Source organism: Procambarus clarkii, chromosome 43, assembly GCF_040958095.1.
Source record: "Procambarus clarkii isolate CNS0578487 chromosome 43, FALCON_Pclarkii_2.0, whole genome shotgun sequence".
Lineage (NCBI taxonomy): Eukaryota > Metazoa > Arthropoda > Malacostraca > Decapoda > Cambaridae > Procambarus > Procambarus clarkii.
The window spans coordinates 10,113,008-10,134,244 of NC_091192.1; the positions used below are offsets into that span (position 1 = coordinate 10,113,008).

Consider the following 21,237-nt stretch of genomic DNA (forward strand, 5'->3'; position numbering starts at 1 on the left):
TCCCAATCTATGTGACGCCCTTCCCCGACTGCGAGGCGTTCACAGTTGATGCCTTTCGGCAGGACTGGTCGAGGTGAGGGTTACCTGTACCTCTTTCCCCCGGTCTAGCAGTTGCTTTGGGTTCTGGTTTGGTTGGAGACATTCCCAGGGAGAGTAGTCCTCATGGCCCCTTGGTGGCCGGCCCAGCCTTGGTTTCCGGTGCTATTGGCTCGGTGCCCGAACCCGGGATGTTTCTCGCGGCTCCGCCTTTATCAGCAGGTCGACCCGGTCCGGTATAGGGCTGGTTCGAACTTCTCCTCTGGTCTTTGCGTCTGGTCTTTTTGACATGGGTGTATCACCAATTCTGTGGTGATCAGGTGCTTCGTTGATGGTGTCCCACCTGAGAGCTTCGTCTCGGCGACAGTATGAAGTTTCCTGGCGTTCTTTTCACCATTTTCTGGCTCTTCGTAGGTTGTCTTTTCTTTCGGATAGGGTTGTCTTGTTCTTTCTTTGCTTTTTCAGGACCGTCATTTGATGCTTAATACTATCGCCTCGTATTGTGCGGTGCTGGCGGAGCCGCTCAAGCTAGCGATCAGGGTGGATGTCACATCCGCTCCGTTTCGTAAGCTTTCCCGTGCTATGTTTCACCTCCGGCCTGCTCATGTGCCTCCTGAGCGGTCCTGGTCCTTGGACAGGGTGCTCTCCTATCTTTCCTCTCCTCGGTTTGTGGTGGCCCCTTCGGTTCCGGATTGTTTTTCCAAGGCTTTGTTTTTGTTGGCATTGGCCTCTGTGGGTCGGGTACGGGAGCTTCATGCTCTCCTCCGGTGCAGGGGTTTCTGCTCTTTTGGTCCTGGGGGTAGGTTTGTCCATTTGCAGCCTTCTCCATCTTCTCTGGCGAAGAACGAGACGGCTGCTTTCCGGAGGGGTCCGTGGGTCATTGATGCTTTGTTGATTCAGCCGGGGGTGCATCATGTGTTGTGTCCGGTTGCAGCATTTCATCGTTTCCTGCACGATTCAGCCGGGGTGGATGGGGATGTGCTTTGGGTTGATCCGGTTTCCCTCGTTCCCTGTTCCAGGGCTCGGGTCTCCCAGGTTGTCCACAGGGTTATTAAGTCTAGCCAGCCTGCGGTCTGTCCTCGCGCCCATGAAGTTCAGAAGTTTGCAGCTTTGGCTGCTGTGTTTGGTAACATGTCTTGGGCTCGTATTCAGGTGCGTGGATTTTGGAAGTCGAACAGGGTCCTGGCCGCCCATTATTTGGTGAACGTCCCTGCTCCTCGGCGTTCTTGTGTTGCTTTGGGTTGCAGGTTGCAGCCAGTTGTCTCGACTTTGCGTAGAGGAGTTTGTGACCGCCGCCTCCCGGGTAAGTCCCTATTTCCTTCTCTTTGGGTATGTAGCTCCAGGGAGTCATAGGGGCTCCCCACAGAAAACCAGCGTTGAATGTAATGAAACGCCATTTTTTGGGTGAGCCACGGAGGCTCCCTGGCTACCCTCCCTCCCATCCGGTGTGTGGGGTTTTTTCGCGTTGGTTAAAGCCTAGTTTCCGAACTGAAGGCAGCCGGCATGGTGAGGTCCGGGGCCCTCCCCTCCCCCTCCCGGGGAGGGAAGGGCTGCGCAGATGACCGGCATGGCAGTAAATTGATTGTTTGATTGTTTCCTTGGGATTGTAGGAGTTTCTACCTCTCTGTTAATTTTTTTGTTGTAGTTTTTTTACCATGTGGGGTTTGTTTTGTTACGCCTACCTTTCTAGGTGCCTGACCCCGGTCGATGGCAGATAAGGAAAACCCCCAACCATATGGGGTTTTCCAGGGCCATTGCTCCCTGAAACCTCTCTGAAGGGGCCAGGTTCTGGCGCTGGTCCCTGGTAGGTCTGAATTCCATAGTTAATGTCCCGGTCTAACATAACATACATTAGCCCGATAAGCTCCAGGGAGCCTCTGGGGCTCACCTAGAAAATGGCGTTTCATTACATTCAACGCTGGTTTTTTGTGGCTACTATGTTATTTGGACGACATACCAGCTTAGTTGTACAGTTATGGTGAAAAAAACATGTAGATATGTATATGTAACGTGTGTATATAGTGTAATAACAGCAAAAAGAATATGTTGGGAGGAGGAATGTTGCAGAGTGAGTGTTGGTGAAGGAAGTTGAGAGGTGGCGTCTGCTAGCTGGTCTGTGGCAGCCACTCTTTGTTATTTGGACTAACAAAACCAACTTAGTGGTTCGTTATGGTGAACACACATGTAAATAGGTATATACAACATGTGTAAATAGTGTAATAACAGCAAAAACAGTTTGACTGTACTGGACACAACACATGATGCACCCCTGGCCTGACCAACCAAAGCATCTACAAGCCAAGAACCCCTCAGGAGAGCCGCCTACTCGTTCTTCGCCAGAAATGAAGCTTCCCTACCCGACCCTCAGAGGCCATTGTCAACAGGAAAAGAGCCTTAGAAAAACAATTCTGAACCAAAGGGGCCACCACAAACCTAGGAAAAGAAAGAAAAGAGAGCACCCGGTCCAAAGACCAGGATGACTGAGGCAGCGCATGAGCAGGCAGAGGTGAAACAATGCAAGAGAAAGCTTATGGAACAGGGCCACAGTGACATCCACCCAGAAAGCAAGCTGAAGCAGTTCTGCCAGTGCCACAGGACATGAGGCGACAGTATTAGGCATCAAATACCAAGTGCCTAAAAAAGCCAAGAAAGGAAGAACAAAACAACCCAAACAGAAATGGAAGACATCCTACGAAGAGACAAAAAGTGGCGAAAAGAATGCCAGGAAGCCTCATACACTTGCCAAGATGAAGCTCTCAGTTGGAACACCAACGAAGCCACCTGATCACCATACAGATGGTGATACACCCGTGTCAGAAAGACCAGACGCGAAGAGCGAAGGAGTAAATCGAACCAGCCACGTACTGCACCAAGCCGATCTGCTGAAAGAAGCGAAAGAAGCTCAGTGTCCGAGCTTGGGCTCGGACACCGAGGAAGCAATGCCTGAAACCAAGGCTGGGCCAGCCACCAAGGGGCCAACAGGACTACTCCCCCATGGTAAGTCTCCAACCAAACTAGGACTCAAAGCAACAGCTGGGGAAGAGGTACTTCCCCACCTCGACTAGTCCTGCTGAAAAGCGTCCATTGCTACGGCCTCACAGTCTGGGAAGGGCTTCACATACACTGGAATACGCTGGGACCACGCTGATGCGAAGAGGTCTACCTCCAGGAGTAAGTCTGGCAGAGCCAACTAAAAGGAGCCAGCGCTGACTGTCCATTCCATGGACATTGGAATGTACTGAGACAGGCCGTCCTCCAGGACGTTGGACACCCCTTGGATATGAACTGCATAGAGCCAAACCCCGAGAATCCAGCAGACGAATCACTTGAGGCGACCAGCCCCAAAGGGACAAGGACCGAAGAGAACCCTCGCTGTTCAGGCAATGAACCACCAGAGTACAGTCTAAATGGAGCCAAGGATCACATGAAACCCCCATGAGTCAGACAATGAACCACAGGGGGAGCAGTCTGAATGGAGCCAGATCGTCTTTCCGTGGGCGACGCTTACCCTCTGAAGTGTATGCCACACCACCACGAACTCCCACGCCATGCTGTGAGCCCGACAGAAGGACGAACCCCATCGACCCTGGCTGGCCTAGTGAGCACTGGTCACAAAGCCCCAACCAAGATACGAGGCATTTATGAGCACATCGAGCAAGGGCTCGGGTGGGCTCCACGGCACAGAATCTCAAAAAATCTGAAGAGGAAGCCGGCGGCGCAGCAGCCGACGCAAGGCCCATGGGGTCTGAACCCAACAATCACAAGAGAGGTGGAAGGGATGTCCCCGAAGGAACCAGAACAGCCGTCGAAGCCAGATCTGACCTGACGGGTATACCTGGTTACCTGGTTGATGGGGTTCTGGGAGTTCTTCTACTCCCCAAGCCCGGCCCGAGGCCAGGCTCGACTTGTGAGAGTTTGGTCCACCAGGCTGTTGCTTGGAGTGGCCCGCAGGGCCACGTACCCACCACAGCCCGGCTGATCCGGAACTTCTCTTAGAAAACCGTCCAGTTTTCTCTTGAAGATGTCCACGGTTGTTCCGGCAATATTTCTTATGCTCGCTGGGAGGACGTTGAACAACCGCGGACCCCTGATGTTTATACAGTGCTCTCTGATTGTGCCTATGGCACCTCTGCTCTTCACTGGTTCAATCTTGCATTTTCTTCCATATCGTTCACTCCAGACCAGGGTAGACCAGCACGGCAAAGTTTAAACTCCCACACAGCTGCTCGAACAACAGAAGCGTGACTCGAGTGCCCTCCAAAAACAACAGAAGGCGGGACCGCAGCCACAGCAACGCCGTGGGAGAGAGAGAGACAGACAAGGAATCGGTCCAAGAGTCCCACACAAGACCCAGCCAAGTCCGAACTTGAGAGGGAACCAAATGGGACTTCCTCCAGTTCACCAAGAACCCGAACCCGGTGAGTTGGGAAAGAACCAAATCCCTGGCGAGCAGACACGCAGACTGGCTGCGAGCCCAGATCAACCAGTCATCGAGGTAACCCAGAACCCAAATGCCTAACAGATGCAAAAGGGTCACCATGACCCGGGTAAGGCATGTGAACAAGCAAGGTACCAGATTTAAGCCAAAAGGAAGGCAACAAAAGCAGTAAGCCTGTCACCCCATGACAAAACTGAGCCAATCCCTGAACCCCAGATGAATCAGGACGTGCCAATATGTGTCCTGGTGGTCCAGGGATACCATCCAAACACCCTGCTCCAAAAGCATCTGGACCTGGGACAGAGTGGTTATCCAAAAGGAGGTGCAAAAGACCCAAGGGTTCAGACAGGACTAGTCCAGAATGAACCGCAGATCCGCACAGTTCCATTTTGGAACTGGAAACAGGCGGGAAACCCACCTGAGGAACGCTGTCGTTTTGACCACACCCAAGCGAACCCCCTCCAGGATGACCTGACAGAGTGCAGGGAAAAGAGGCCTGCCCTGCCAGCCCCAATCTCCCTGAAGGAGGAGGAGCTACCCAACAGGCTGGAGGAAACGACCCGAAACACCCACGAATCATGGAACCAATTGTGAGCAAATAGTGCGAGCCTTCCCCCCCATCGCCCCATCAACAGGGGGAACCACGAAAAGACCGATGACCTCTTCGAGAGCCCGAACGACACTCGGAACGATCACTGCTCTGACCAGACAGCGACAGCTCTGCAGGAGGGGCCGGCCCTGAATCTGGCACAACTGGCTTATGATGACCAAAGGTACCCCAAGCTCTGGCACGGCCCCTTCTTGGCAGGACCACCATGGCCCTCCGGAGAACCAACAAGTCCAACATAAGCTGACAACTAGATGAAGCCCCTTGCAGAATATGCACCACCACAGAGATATTACGGGAAAGAGATGGTTGGGTTGACTGCATCTATCTGGACCTAAAAAAGGCTTTCGACAGAGTTCCACATAAGAGGTTGTTCTGGAAACTGGAAAATATTGGAGGGGTGACAGATAAGCTTCTAACATGGATGAAAAATTTTCTGACTGATAGAAAAATGAGGGCAGTGATCAGAGGCAATGTATCAGACTGGAGAAATGTCACAAGTGGAGTACCACAGGGTTCAGTTCTTGCACCAGTGATGTTTATTCTACATAAATGATCTACCAGTTGATATACAGAATTATATGAACATGTTTGCTGATGATGCTAAGATAATAGGAAGGATGAGAAACTTAGATGATTGTCATGCCCTTCAAGATGACCTGGACAAAATAAGTATATGGAGCACCACTTGGCAAATGGAATTTAAAGTTAATAAATGCCATGTTATGGAATGTGGAATTTGAGAACATAGACCTCACACAACCTATATATTATGTGAGAAATCTTTAAAGAATTCTGACAAAGAAAGGGATCTAGGGGTGGTTCTAGATAGGAAACTATCACCTGAGGACCACATAAAGAATATTGTGCGAGGAGCCTATGCCATTCTTTCTAACTTCAGAATTGCTTTTAAATACACGGATGGCGATATACTAAAGAAATTGTTTACGACTTTTGTTAGGCCATAGCTAGAATATGCAGCGGTTGTGTGGTGCCCATATCTTAAGAAGCACATCAACAAACTGGAAAAGGTGCAAAGACATGCTACTAAGTGGCTCCCAGAACTGAAGGGCAAGAGCTACGAGGAGAGGTTAGAGGCATTAAATATGCCTAAACTAGAGACAGAAGAAAAGAGGCGATATGATCACTACATACAAAATAGTAACGAATTGATAAAATTGATAGGGAAGAATTCCCGAGACCCGGAACTTCAAGAACAAGAGGTCATAGATAATGAAACAAAACTGCCGGAGAAATAAAATTAAATTCACTTTTGCAAACAAGGTGGTAGACGGTTGGAACAAGTTAGGTGAGAAGGTGGTGGAGGCCAAAACCGTCAGTAGTTTCAAAGCGTTATATGACAGAGTGCTAGGGAGACGGAACACCACGAGCGTAGCTCTCATCCTGTAACTACGCTTAGGTAATTGCACTTATGTAATTACAGGACTCTGGGTCAAAAGTGTCATTGACCTAACAGGCAGCATGATGGAGGCAAAGATGGTGAGTGTCACCCCTAAGACAAGTGAACAGAGCAACCTTCAAACTCGCACGAAGCGAGGTGGGACTCGGAGGTCTCCTCCATCGAAGCAATGAGCCCCAATGAGGGTTTCCAGGGCCCTTATTCTGACTGTTAAGGGAAGCCCAGGCAAGGTACTGCTAACCGGTTATCCCAGAGCTACCAAGCAAACAAACTAAAAGCTGAACCCCTGCAACGTGTGCAATTACGGGACCTAGCGGAGAGCCACCAAACTCATACAAGTGGTCCTTCAGCCACACCAGGCAGAGCAAAACAGAAGAAAAGAAAAACCCTACAAAAGCACAATGTCCCCAGGGGAATAGAACCAGTCGCTATGCATATATCAGACAGCTGCACAATAAATACCTTGTGCCCCAGCCAGCAGCAGTACTACCTCCTACCCAAGGTCAAACAGGAGTAAGAACTACCCCAGCTGAACCCAAGGGCAGGCAATCACCAAGCAGCAAAAAAACACAAGGAGGTAGTCTCCCGAACGGCTCATGGAAGATAACTCTAAACAGGAAGGGCAGTACCACCTAGGGAAGGTGGCCTTAGGCACATGCAACCCCAATACTCTTGTGTTACTCCTGGCTCACATACCATACAGATATGGACTGCACTGCTTTAAAGGATGGAGCCAGAATCAATGAACTGCCACCAAACACGAAACCCTGTGAATTGGAGTTAGGTAGCCAGTGCGGGAGGTCTGGAACCACCCCCCCCCTTCCCCTTCCCGAGGAGGGGGGGAGTTGTGCAGACAGAGGTGCGATGGCTGTGGTAACATTGTGCTTGTTTGGTTGTTTTTGATTGGGGAGTTTTGCTTGATAGTTCGGGTTTCAGTTTGCAATTTTTAACCAGCTGTAGTTTGTTTTGGAATTCCTACCTTTCTGGGGTGCCTGACCTGGTAGATGGCAGACATGGCCTGCTTCCAGTTACACAGGGGATGTCTATAGGCCATTGCTCCTCGTACCTCTGAGGGGCAAAGTTCTGGCGCTGGTCCCCGGTAGACCTAGAACTCCATCAGTTGACTGTTGGTACGGTCTAATATATATACACATCAGCCTGGTATAGCTCCGGGGAGCTGAAGGGGCTCTCCATAGAAATATTGGCTTTGTGTGAATTTTTGATGGTCTGGGAAAGCATCTCCCATTTATAGCATTGCACCTATGGAAAATATTGCTTCGCATTACAAACAAATGCTTTTTTTACAAACAAACACATTTTTAGAACTTAACTTCTCTATTTGAGAAAAATACCATGCTCAAATGTTCGTAGTCAGTTCACCTCTAAAAGGTCATGGGTTTGAGTTCTTTGGCAAGACAGAGCTTGAGTACGTTTCTTCTCATCTGATGCCTCAGTCCACCTGAAAGCAAATAGTTCCCGGGAGTTAGGCAACTGCTGTGGGCCACATCCTGAAGTAGGTGATTAGTTGTCCATAACAATCTTCTAGTCCCCCAATGTGGGGAAACTGAATATTTACTCATATTTGATAAGTTGAAATTTGCATTTGCTTATTTAACACTTTCGCGCACCCCACGCGCCACCCCTCAACTATACGATTTGGGTCCCAGCGTTTCATGGGAGCGCGCGTTAATTCCGAAAAGTGTATACTCTCTTCAACTTTGTCACCTCAATTCTCGTTCTACAAGAATAAATTTGGTATCATTGTGTTTGCAATAGAATTCTCTACAGCACTAAATGCATATAAACTCCAACAGCCCAGCTAATTACCCGCAGCAAACAGAGAAAGTGCGAACGAGTTATCCAGGAGTGCGCAAACGCGATAAAATGTTTTCACTATTTTCACTCTGGTCACCTCAATTTTCGTTCTAGGTCTTTCATTTTTGTCTCAATGGGTTCGCAATAGAATTCTCTAGAGGAACATTAGCATATAAAATAAAAAACCTGGTCACGCTCCAACCGCCAACGAGTTGAAGACGGGCCACGCGTTAACCGCGAGTGAGCGCTCAGACGCCTTCCAGCTACACTCCCAATTTCCGCCCACAAATGTTTAGTATTATTTCCTGGTGGTAATCTCAATTTTCGTGTTACAGCGCTCATTTAGGTATGAAAATGTTCCTAATAGAATTCTTTAGATGGATATGTGCATATAAGGGCCAATTGAAGAACAACATTGCCTGTACAATACGGGAAAGTATGAACAAAAAAAAAATAAAAAATAATAAAAAATTTTGTACTTACCACCTCAATGTTGTGTGTTGAACATGACATGGGTTGAACATTTGTTTTATCCACTCCACCTGCTCCTGGAAAACGTTTCTTGCAGGGTCAACCCATGTTTTGTATAGGTGGAGTGGATGGTGGGCAAGCATTACTGCTTATCGGCCCAGAATTTTTTCTTTCGATGGTATCTGCTGTAGCATGGTGCAGGACACAATGCCACATCACACGTCTTGCACTTATAGTGTGTGTTTTTCCTTTTACCCGACAATTTGCACACACGACACCTCAGACGCTTCTGTATCTTTACTTGGGTATGGGACAAGTTTCTTTTGAGGCGGTCTGGATTATCCACAATACGGGGTCTTGTTGCAGCAGAAGCACCACTAGTGATAATCACAGCCTCGTCTTTTGACTCAGACGATGAAGGTAAGTCTGTAGGTACGGATGAAGTGAATAGGGGGCGTCTCACACCTGAAGGTCCTGCTGTTGGAGATCTGGGTGTTGATGGTCCTGGTGTTGCAACATTGGCTCCAGTGGCATTGATATCAGCAGCATGTGGGATGTCATCATCTTCCTCAGGCCAGTTACTAGACTTGTAGAACAATAGTGCAGCGATGACTTGTTCATGGAAATGGAGTAATGTCAGTTTCCTTCTATCTGTTGTGTAGTAGTTGTACATCACAAAAGCATTGTAGATAGCCATTTGGACAAAATAAAAGGTCATTTTCTTCATCCATTTGTGTGTTTTCTTTGTGAAGTGATAATATTTGATCATTTGGTCAAAGTGTTTGACCAACACCTTTCATGTTTGTATTGTAGTCACAGATTGCATTCGGCTTGTTGACAGTTACCTGCTGCACTGAGGTTGTTCCATCACGATTCCGTACTCGTTTTCTGCGTTGAACCTCTTGTGTTTCTGCATTGTGGCAATTTGTTATGAGTGAAACAATTCGTTTATCTTTCCACAAAATTATGAAAGTATTGTCCTTGCGTTTGAATAAAGTTTTATCTACTGGCACTTTACCCTTTGCTTGCATCTGAAGGGATTTAGGTGCACCACGCTGCAGTCTGAGGGTACCACAGGTGTATACCCCTACTTGAAGCAGTGCCTCACTCAATCTGACCGAATTGTAATAGTTGTCCATATATAAATGGTAACCTTTATACTTCAGTGGTTCAATCAAGGCCATAACTGTGTCAATCGTCGTTTTCCCAACTCCTGAATAGATTTAAAAATCATAAATGTAGCCACTGGTGGCTTCAGCTAGCATGTAGAGCTTTATTCCATATTTATCTGGTTTATTGGGATTATAGGTCTTGAAAGATAAACGGCCATGCCATGGCATTGTCCCTTCATCCAAACTCAAATTTTTATTGGGAATGTATATTCTCTTGAATCTATTCAGGAGATATTGCATGAGTGAGCGAACTTTGATAAGTTTGTCAACTCCTTGGCCTGGTGGTATGGACTTATTGTTATAAACATGGAAATATTTAGCAATCATTTCAAATTGCTTACCAGTCATGAAGGTGTTGACACAAGGTATGTGCCAGAATCTGCCTGTTTGCCAATACATTCTAAGTCTTGGCAACGGGCAAATACCTATCAAGATCGTCAGTCCCAAATATCTGGCAATTTCTTTCACTGTCACTGGTTGCCATCTGTGCTTTGTCCTTTGCCCAATACCTGCCTTACTTTGGGAAGCATATAAATTAGTTTCATAGGCAATATATTTCAGTAATTTTTGAGTCGGAAAGAGTTGAATGAAACCAAGAACAGTGGTAGGTACAGGAACAGTCAAGCCTGGTGTACCTGTAAAATTATCCACAAAGGGTGCAGTATTGTCACTACACCATCCATCATCAGAATCTGTTGGTGCTGGGGTACGTGTGGTACGTCTGGCTCTGGCACGAGCTCCAGTACTGCGCCGTGCACGAGTGGCAGTCTCGACCTCAGACTCCTCACTTTCCTCGCTTTCATCACTAGCAAAATCCTCATCGGCCGTCTCTGTTTCTAAATGTTCACTACTTGCATCAGTATCAATACCGACATCAGTTTCCTCACTAGATGACCCAGACAAATCGTCAAATACAGCCTGAAACTTAGAGGGAGTTAGTCTCACATGCTTGTACTTCTCCTGTACACTACTCAGCTTCTGCTTTTCACGCCTTTCTTTCGCAATTTTCTTCCTGGAAGGGCCTTGTTCATGATCACTATCCATAGTGGAGTAAGCGTAGATAGTTTCTAAAGCCGCAGTAAGAAATATAGCCACGGAAAATAGCCCAAATGTTCACACGTTTGAGACGCGAGGGGAGGCGACACCGGTCACAACAGTGGAGCGAAAACAATGGGCCGACGGCGTGTGCCGCGCCGTCTGCGGGCCACGAGGCGCAACAAAGAAAATGGGAAGACATCGGCGCGCATTTTAAAACCAGTCCCAAAAAAATCGGTTAAAAACCTGATTTTTGGCGAATATTTAAAGTGGATGACGCAATGCTGCGTCATCCCCGGCATTACCGACAGTAAACGGATGACGCAATGCTGCGTCATGCCTGGGCAAAAGTGTTAAGAAGAAATACTGTATATGAATGTACACTCCCACATTTCTTTGAAAAACTCTTCAGTTATATTTACAGGTTTTCGTTTGTATGCACACAAATCAACAATTATTTCCATTGAGTAAAACCAATTTGCATTATTTTTTAATAAAGGTAAAAATGGTGTTTATTTTAACTTTTAATATTCCAGGAGCCAGGAAATCCTCTACAAGTTCAACTTTTTGAAAGAGAAGCATCAGGAACTTGCACATTGGCATATTCAGATTTAATTGATAGAGGTCTCATTGTTCTTGATCAAATTGAGCAAGAATAAAACAGTCTGCCATTTATTTCTTAAAATTATAAGTTCATATGGTTTTTTAATAGCTTTAAGAATATTGCATTTATTTCTGATAGTATATTAAATGCTGTGTTAATAAGCCTTTAATAATTTTTTTTGGTAATGTTATCAAATGTGGCTATGAAGTTTTGTTTAATTTTACCCTAATGCAGTAATTCCCAAGAAGACCTGTCATTGGTATTGAATGGCTTAACAGCAATAACAGAAGACGCAAGATGCTCTTGTTGGGTAGCTTATAGTTTTAGTCGTCCTTAGCAAGGCATTTTGGTTAAGAGTTGTGTGTCCAGTACCTTAGTTAAGGTACCATTAGTTAAATACAACAACATTTTGTAAGCATTAGCTCTACACTTTGATATAATTGTATTTACATTACCTAATATGGTAGATAAATATATGTTCTGCAGTACCCTACTTTTTTAAAAGTTTTCCTACATCACAGAAATTACTTTTCTGCTAGACATTGCTAATGGAGATATTTTATAATATTTTGAATGTTATTTTGTAGTTTATAGATAATAGCAGTAAGGAAATAGACTGTTTTGTAAATTTACTAAACTTGGTTTGATAATCACACAGGAAAACCTTATTTCAAATCTATATACAGAATTGTAATTATTGTTTTGCTTTACATTGTATTAAGCTCATCTTGGAACTTGCTATGATAATGTAACTAGAAATAAACATCCTATGTTCAGTACTTTATTAACAATTATCCTGCTTACTCAGGTTGTTATGTTTTATCATACACTTTGACATTAAAGGAAAGCAAATTATGGAGAAAAAAAAAAAAGAGTATGAAATGATTGTTTTATGGCATATGCTATTAATTTGTTTCAGTAAAAATGTCATTTACAACTTCTGAAAATTATATCATAAGTTACAGGCAGACTACCAATATATTGTAAAAAACAGACGTTATGAATTTTCAGTCTTGATACTGGAAAAATATTTTGTTAAAAAGAGTAAAAAAAAAAATTCTGTCCAATAACAGTTCACTTGCCTAGTATCTCTGCTTAACCAAACTGGAATCAGAAGACTAAAGTAAAGTAAATTTTATTCAGGAAAGCACATACATAGTTGATTTACAAACATAATGTTGGATTTATAGATAAATAAATAAATAAATAAATATGTTTATTCAGGTAAGGTACATACATACAAGTGATGTTACATTAATGGATTGATATATAGATAGAGCTAGTACATACAATGCCTAAAGCCACTATTACGCAATGCGTTTCGGGCAAGAAAAACATTAATATCTAGAACTTAATACTAATTGAGCATAAAGAATAAAAAGTGTTGAAAACAAATACAAATAAAGATAAAAAAAAGGGGGAACATGACTGAAAAAGCAGCACAAATACAATAGGTTGACAAACAGTGTTGATTAAAAAAAAAAATATAATAATAATAAAATAAAATAACAGACATGGGTTGACAATAGAGGAGTGAGGTAGGTTACAGGGAATTTATTAGGTAGTGTTTAGTTTTTATCTTAAACTGGTTGAGAGAGGTACAGTCTTTAACATGGTTGGGAAGGTCATTCCACATTCTGGGTCCCTTGATTTGTAGAGCATTTCTAGTTTGATTAAGTCGTACTCTAGGAATATCAAAACTGTATTTATTCCTGGTGTGGTGCTCATGGGTTCTGTTACAACCTTCAATGAAGCTTTTGAGGTCAGGATTGGCATTACAGTTCAGCGTTTTATATATGTATAATACACAAGAGAGAATGTGCAGTGACTTAATATCTAACATATTCAGAGATTTGAGTAAGGGTACCGAGTGATGTCTGGGGCCAGAGTTGGTTATTGTCCCAATAGCAGCTTTGTGTTGGGTAATGAGAGGACGTAATTGATTTTGGGTAGTAGAACCCCAAGCACAAATACCATAGTTGAGGTATGGATAGATGAGGGAGTAATAGAGAGTAACCAGAGCAGGGCGGGGTACATAATATCTGATCTTAGAAAGAATGCCAACAGTTTTTGAAACTTTTTTTGATATATTTAGAATGTGACCCTGGAAATTCAGCTTGTGGTCGATGAGAACGCCAAGGAATTTGCCATCTAATTTGTTACAAATTTGGGTATTGTTTATTTTGAGATTTATCTGATTAGAGGATTTATTGCCAAACAGAATATAAAACGTTTTGTCAATGTTAAGGGTGAGTTTGTTGGCAGTTAGCCAAAGATGGACTTTCTCTAGCTCAGTATTTACTGTGGCATTTAGAGCAAGGGGGTCAGGACTGGAGTAAATGAAGGTTGTGTCGTCAGCAAATAGAATTGGTTTGAGATGTTGGGAGGCATTTGGAAGGTCATTAATGTAGATGAGAAAGAGGAGAGGGCCAAGTATGCTGCCCTGAGGAACACCAATGTTGATGGGTAGGGTGGGAGAAATTGTATTATTCACAGAAACATACTGGAGCCTGTCAGTAAGATAAGATTTGAGGTATTGCAGGGAGTGTCCTCTGACTCCATAATGATGTAATTTAAGAAGAAGGTTTTGATGGTTGACAGTGTCAAAAGCCTTACGCAGGTCCACAAATAACCCAACAGGAAACTCCTTTTTATCAAGAGCTGCGTGAATTACGTTAATCATACTAATAAGTGCATCGTTAGTGCTTTTTTTGGGTCTGAAGCCATATTGACAAGAGCTAAGTATATTGTGTTTGGCTAGAAAAGAGTAAAGCTGCTTGTAGATTAGCTTTTCGAATATTTTTGACAAGTTAGGCAGGATTGATATAGGTCTATAGTTGTTAACATCAGTGAGATCACCACATTTGTAGACAGGGGTTACTCTTGCTTTTTTTAGAATGTCAGGAAAGGTTTGGAGTTCAAGTGACTTGTTGAAGAGCAATGCAATAGCAGGGGCTAGAGATCTGGAGGCTTTTTTGTAAATTAAAGTTGGTATCTCCTCGAGGGCACTAGACTTGGTTTTAAGGGAAAGGATTATTTCATTGACATCAGTGGAACTAGTAGGCTTTAGGTACAGAGACTGTGGATAGTTACCTGTAAGATAGTCCTTAACATCAGTACAGGAAGATTGAATATCATTTGCAAGGGATGACCCAATGGAAGAGAAGAACCTATTGAACTCAATAGCAGAATCAGAGGCTGAAAGCTGACCAACGTTATTGGAAAGGAGTGTTGGTTTGTTATTTAAAATCTTCTTTGATCCCAATATTTGTGAAATTGTGCTCCAAGTTTTTTTAATGTTGCTCTTTATTTGGGTAAATTTATCTTCATAGTATTTAGTTTTGGCTCGTCTAATTATTTTAGATAGCAATAACGAGTAATTCTTTGAGAAATCTTTGGAGACTGTTCCTAGCCTATACTTCTTCTCAAGGTCGTGTTTTTTGTTAATGGATTTAAGTATTCCCTTTGTAAGCCAAGGATTGTTAAGTCTTTTGCTTGTGACTTGTTTTGTAAGCATAGGACAGTGGGTGTTATAAAGACTAAGAGTTGTTTGTAGAAAAGATTTCACTGCTAGGTTGATGTCCCCTATGTTACCTAACTCGGACTCCCAGTTGACATTATCAGCAGCAGTTATAAAATTGTTTATAGCAGTTTCATTGTGCAGCCTAAAGCTTAACTCCCTTGTCTCTAGAGGTGGTTTGCTAATGTTAGTTAAGAGAAATGTGGGGTAATGGTCTGTAGTGCTATCGGTGATTATACCTGAAGTAAGCGGAGAGGTTATGTTGGTCCAGATGTGATCTAGAGTCGTAGCAGTACTATCAGTGATTCTAGTTGGTCTAGTGATTAAGGGTATGAGGAAGCAGGAATTCATACAGTTGAGGAAGCTAACAGCAGTAGGGTGTTCAGGCTCGCAGAGGTCAATATTAAAGTCCCCTGCGATAATTAGATGGTTTTTGTTCAATCTGTTATCTAGTATTAGATTTCTAAGGTTTGAGTTGAATTCAGACACATCAGTGTTAGGAATTCTATAGACTGCACCCACAGACAGGACAGACTCGGCACCCTTGACTCTGAAACTGGCAAAAATATACTCCCCACAGCAGTCTCTAGTTCTAATTATTTTTAAGCATGTTAGTTCTTGGTGGTAGTAAAGAGCAGTACCACCACCTCTCTGCATTTGACGACAGTTGTGAATTGCCGAGTAGTTAGGCATGTTAAAGAGTTGAGTATTATCCTCTTTCAACCACGTTTCAGTAAGTATAATAAAAGAGAATTTGTTGTCAATAGTTTCAATCAAGGCACTAACATCATCGAAGTGTTTACCTAGGGATCTAACGTTCAAGTTGATTACAGAGATATTGAGATTATCTGATAATACATTGTTTACATCATGTGCTGTAAAATATCTGCAATTTTGATCATTGAAGTGATGATTGTCATAGATAGTGGATAAGAGGTTTAGTTCTGGGTCTATACTTGTCTGCATAAAAAGGCTGATTGCAGGAAAACAAGGTAAGAATGGCAAATTACAAAATAGAAAACAAAGAAAAAAGCAGATTAAAAATTCTAAAGTAAAATAAACTTAATGGTAATTTTAAGTAAAAAGAAAAAAAAAAACTTAATGGGAACTAGGAATGTAAAAAATTAACTAGAATAATTAATAACAATAGATGACCAAAAAAGTAAAAAAAAAAAAAACAATTATGAAATCTATAAGATAATAAGCTTGCTTACTATACTATTATAAGTACACTATAGTTGAATACTAAAGTTACACTAAAACAGACTGAGGTAGTTTAAATAGAGATACACTCAGGAACATTGGATAATGAAGTTAATACTAGAGGACACAGGCAAAGCCAGTGTACTATGGAACATGGGAGTAAAAAGAAAAAAAAGACAATAATAAAGATGACAATATTATTCTTTTTATTATTTTTTTTTTTCTTTTTTAAACTAAAGTTAAAACCTTTTGAAGGGAAAGGCAGAGCTAGAGTACACAAAGGTAGTTATATGAGATTATAATCTGAATTCAGGCTATACAGCAGCTAACCCACAGTCACTGAGGAAAGAATTAAGGTGAGCTTCTGTGGTTATTGAATAGGTTTTTCCAGTGTCAGTCCTCCTAGCTATAATTTTACCATCTCGCACAAAACAGTGTTTAATTGTAGGGGAATTTTTGCAGAAGCCACGCAGTTTAAAAAAGAGATTTTGCCTGCACCTGGTCAGACATTCATTCACATAAACAGTGGATTTACTAGCAACTGCAGATGAGATAAGATCAGTCTTGCGGGAGCAGCTATCTAATTTTAAACGAATACGCCTATTATTAGTACCAGATGATTTGGTACCCACTCTATAAGCTGCTTTGATGTCATTTTTTTGGATCGAATAATTTAACTTATCCTGCAATACTTTGATCACAATGGCAGCACAGTCTTCACCATCAGTTTCTTGGGGAAAATCACGTGAAGAGATAATTACCGATTCAAGTAGTTTATGTTGGTCTGTCTCGTCTTGGGTAACAGTGTGTTGTTGTTGTAGGTTGTTCAGATGGTTCTCAAACTGTTGCAATATTTCTTCCTGTTTTTTAGTGGTTGCATCTGGATTAAAGTTTTTAACTGTGTTCTTGAGAATGCTTAATTCTTGTTCGAGGTTGACGACTGTGGTAGATAGATCTTGATTGTTCTTGTTTAAGTCTACAACTTCATTCTGCAAAGATAATAATGAGCCTTGCAGGTTCATTATTAAGGCCGACTGCTCTTTGATTACTGTCATTTGATCTTCATGTACTTGAGTTAATAACTTGAGCCAAGGGTTATCAGCAAAGCGCTTGAAGTCAGAACAAGGGGCAGTAGCTCGTTTAAGTTGATCCATATGGCTACCTAATTGTTGCATGGCCCGTGTCAGAGACGGCGCTGCGCCCAGCTGAGATTGGTTGTTATTGTTGACGGAGGGAGAGTCGGTACCCCCCACGGCGGCCACCGAGGGGGAGATAGCTGAACTAATCATGTTGTTAGCCTGGCTAGTAGGGTTATTCTTGTTAGGTGTGCTATCTTTCTTAAGGGTCTTACCGGCCTTACTTTGCATGATAGCAGGATAAATGTAGGCAGGAACAAATAGGGAAGACTCGTTGATAGGCAGCAGTGAACGTCGGGTACAGCTTCTTAGCTCCAGGGAGCAACACTAATGAGGTCGAAATGAGAGAATTACGGGTTGGTCTTGTTGGTTTTTTTCAATCACATATAGGTCACTGTGTACTTAGCTGCCTTCGGGTGATGCTACATCATTTGTTGGTAGCCGAGAGCTCAAGGATCAGCTGATAAAAGAGGAGGGAGGGCAGGGCCGACAGGTGTTGTTGACGTTCGTTCGTTCGTTCGTTCGTTCGTAGATAGAGCTAGTACATACAGTACCTAAAGCAACTAGTTACAGTTGAGTTGACTAGTGAGTTGTTGAACTTACTGGTATAAATAAATTCCAAAGGACTTGTATTCAGTCAATCTATGTTTCAAGTTTTCATAGACAAAGATTGAAATAGAAGAATTACTGAAGTAATTCAGAAGCCAACGTGCTGGCGGACGGCTTGTCTCGTTTCCTTCCACTTTCCATGGAATGAACGGTCGACGCCGACTCTCTTTTTTGTGTCAGCGTGGTCGAGGCGTCTCCTGTATACTTGGCACCTTTCCCCAACTTCAAGGCCGTCGAGGTCGTCGCCTTCAGGCAGGACTGGGCGAGGTGGGCTTACCTGTACCTCTTTCCCCCGGTTCAGCTGTTGCTCCAGGTCCTGGCTTGCTTGGAGACTTACCAGGGAAGAGTTGTTCTTCTGGCTCCTTGGTGGCCGGCCCAGCCTTGGTTCAAGGCGCTGCTTGCTCGGTGTCCGAACCCGAGGGTCTTCCCGCAGCTCCGCCTTTTTCAGCGGATTGGTCCAGCCGGGTATGAGGCTGGTTCGGTCTTCTCCTCGAGTCTTCGTGTCTCTAATTTTTTACTCGGGTTTATTATCAGTATGGTGCGCAGGTGGCTTCGTTCTTGGTCTCCCACCTGCGTGCTTCGTCTCGGAAGCAGTATGAAGTTTCTTGGCAATCCTTCCGGTTCTTCCTGTCTCTGCATAGGTGTTTTTCGAAAAACACCTTGTCTGATAGGGTTGTTCTGTCCTTTCTCTCTTGGTTGTTCCAGGAACGTCATCTTATGCCAAATACTATCGCTTCGTTTCGTACGGCGCTGGCAGAGCCGCTTCAGCTTGCTTTTGGTGTTGATGTTACTTCTGCCCCGTTCAGCAAGCTGTCTCGGGCGTTGTTTCACCTCCGGTCTGCTCATGCGCCTCCTTAGCTGTCCTGGTCTTTGGACCGGGCTCTTGTTTCTCTTCTCCTCGGTTTGTTGTGGCCCCTTCTGTTTGGGATTATTTTTCCAAAGCTCTTTTTCCTGTTGGCATTGGCCTCTGGGGGTTGGGTCGGGAAGCTTCATGCTCTCCTCCGACACGGGGGGTTTCTGCTCCTTTGGTCCTGGTGGTCATTTTGTTCGATTACAGCCGTCTCCTACTTTTCTGGCGAAGAATGAAACGGCTGCATTTCGGAGGGAGCCTTGGATTGTTGATGCCGACACATGATGCACCTGGGGTTCATCATGTGTTGTGTCCGGTTACGGCTCTTTGACGTTATTTGCGCGCCACAGCTTTGGTGGCCGGGAGTGCGCTTTGGGTTGATCCGGTTTCCCTTCTTCCCTGTTCCTGGGCTCGGGCCTCTCAGGTTGTCCGCAGGGTTATTAAGTTTAGCCAGCCTGCAGTTTATCCCCGTGCCCATGATGTGCATAAGTTTGCTGCTTTGGCTGCCATCTTTGGCAACGTGTCTTGGGTTGACATTCGAGCATGGGGTTTTTAGAGGTCGAACAGGGTCCTGGCTGTTCGCTATGTGGTGAATATTCCGGGACCAGGTAGGGCCTGCATTGGCTTGGGTCGGCGGTTGCAGCCAGTTGTCTCGACTTCGTGTTGAGGAGTGAGGACGAACTGCCTCCCGGGTAAGTCCCTGTTTTTTCCTTATCTTTGAGTGTTAGCTCTGGGGAGCCGACGGGGCTCCTCCCAGAACAACAGCATTGAATGTAATGAAACGCTATTTTTTTGGTGAGACCCGGAGGTTCCCCGGCATCCCTCCCTCCCTCTGGTCGGCGGTGTTTTTCGTGTTTTGGGTCGCTGCCGGATGGTTCTGGGGCTCCCCCTATCCCCTCCCGGGGAGGGGGGGTTGCACAGACAGGGGCGACGTGATGACGTCATGCTAGTTTGCTAATTTTCGTTTGGGGAGTTCTGTCCACCTATTCGACTTTCAGTCCCAATACTTTTACAAGAATAGGGGTTTGTTCTGTGGCGCCTACCTTTCTGGGTGCCTGTCCCGGTCGATGGCAGATATAGAATGCTCACAACCACAGGGGGGGGGGGGTGGGGGGGTCTCTATAGGCCATTGCTCCTTGCGCCTCTCTGACGAGGGCCAGATTCTGGCTCGTGGTTCCCGGTAGGCAAGAACTCCATGCATTAACTGATGCCAGATAGATATACATATCCATTCAGCCTGGATAGCTTCGGGGAGCCTCCAGGACTCGCCCAGAAAATGCTGTTTCATTACATTCAACGCTGGTGTTTTGGGTCTGAAGCCATATTGGCAAGAGCTAAGTATATTATGTTTGGCTAGATAAGAGTAAAGCTGCTTGTAGATTAGCGTTTCAAATATTTTTGACAAGGTTGGCAGAATTGATATATATCAATAGCTCACGTATCCACTCAATTTAACGGCCAATATGGGGCTGTACCCTGGTCGTTATTTCCGGAGCTCCGTTATTTCCGAAGTTAAGTCGGGTCGGGTAATTTTTCAAGTAACGCTCAGGTAGGTTATATTTTATACTGTATAACTAAAATTAAATAAAGTTCGTTGTGTAATTGCGTTCCAATTTAGTGCCAAGCCGATGATTAAGCCAGCTGGTGGCTGCTGCATGGATAATGCGTGAACACGGTCTGATCAAGTCCAGATGGGTGGAAAAAAATTGGTTCATTCCTTTGTACCTGTATTGTGAAATATTTCATGTATCAATCAGTGATTGTTAATATTTTCCCAATAAAATTTTAGAGATGTGTTTTGTTTTACCCTGAACAGTGTAGGTAATGTATTTTTAATGTTATGACACAGGCTGTGGCGGCCAGGCCATACAATGGCGATCGAGCCTTGTCACTGAGAGCTAGCCAAGACAAAATATTTTGAGCTCACCTTTTCTCTGCTAATATACAGATAGAATATACATTTGCAGAAATTAATATGTAGCTTTTGTTGAAAAAAAAACCAATATGTTGAAATACTATAATAAAATTGGTAAATTGACTTACTTTTAATGAAGCTGAAGATTACGAAGCTGTGAAGATTACGTCATCCTCTGCAGCGCTTGTTTTATATTGTTCAGTACTGTATACAGGATATATACAGTATGTACACTTATTTTCAGGCATTCACTTCACACAACAGCTAGCCTTACTACTAATTCACATGAGTTCTAATTCTAATTCACAATTGAAAATTATTTCTACTGTATATTTACACTGTACAGTATCTTTTTGTCAAGGCTTAAATAATCATTAACACTTACAATACTGTACTCTATCAACAC

At 43.9% G+C, this 21,237-nt stretch overlaps 1 protein-coding gene across 2 annotated transcripts in view; it reads left to right on the forward strand.

Annotated features, from left to right (window-relative positions):
- Positions 1-12,374, forward strand: part of LOC123755724 (RING finger protein 17) — a 928,112-nt gene extending 915,738 nt beyond the window's left edge. For both annotated transcript variants that reach the window (XM_045738465.2, XM_069300037.1), the window contains one exon: positions 11,531-12,374. In XM_045738465.2, coding sequence (XP_045594421.2) covers positions 11,531-11,653 — 123 coding nt within the window. In that variant the 3' untranslated portion in view covers positions 11,654-12,374. The remainder of the gene's footprint in view (positions 1-11,530) is intronic.
- The last annotated feature ends 8,863 nt before the right edge of the window (positions 12,375-21,237 follow it).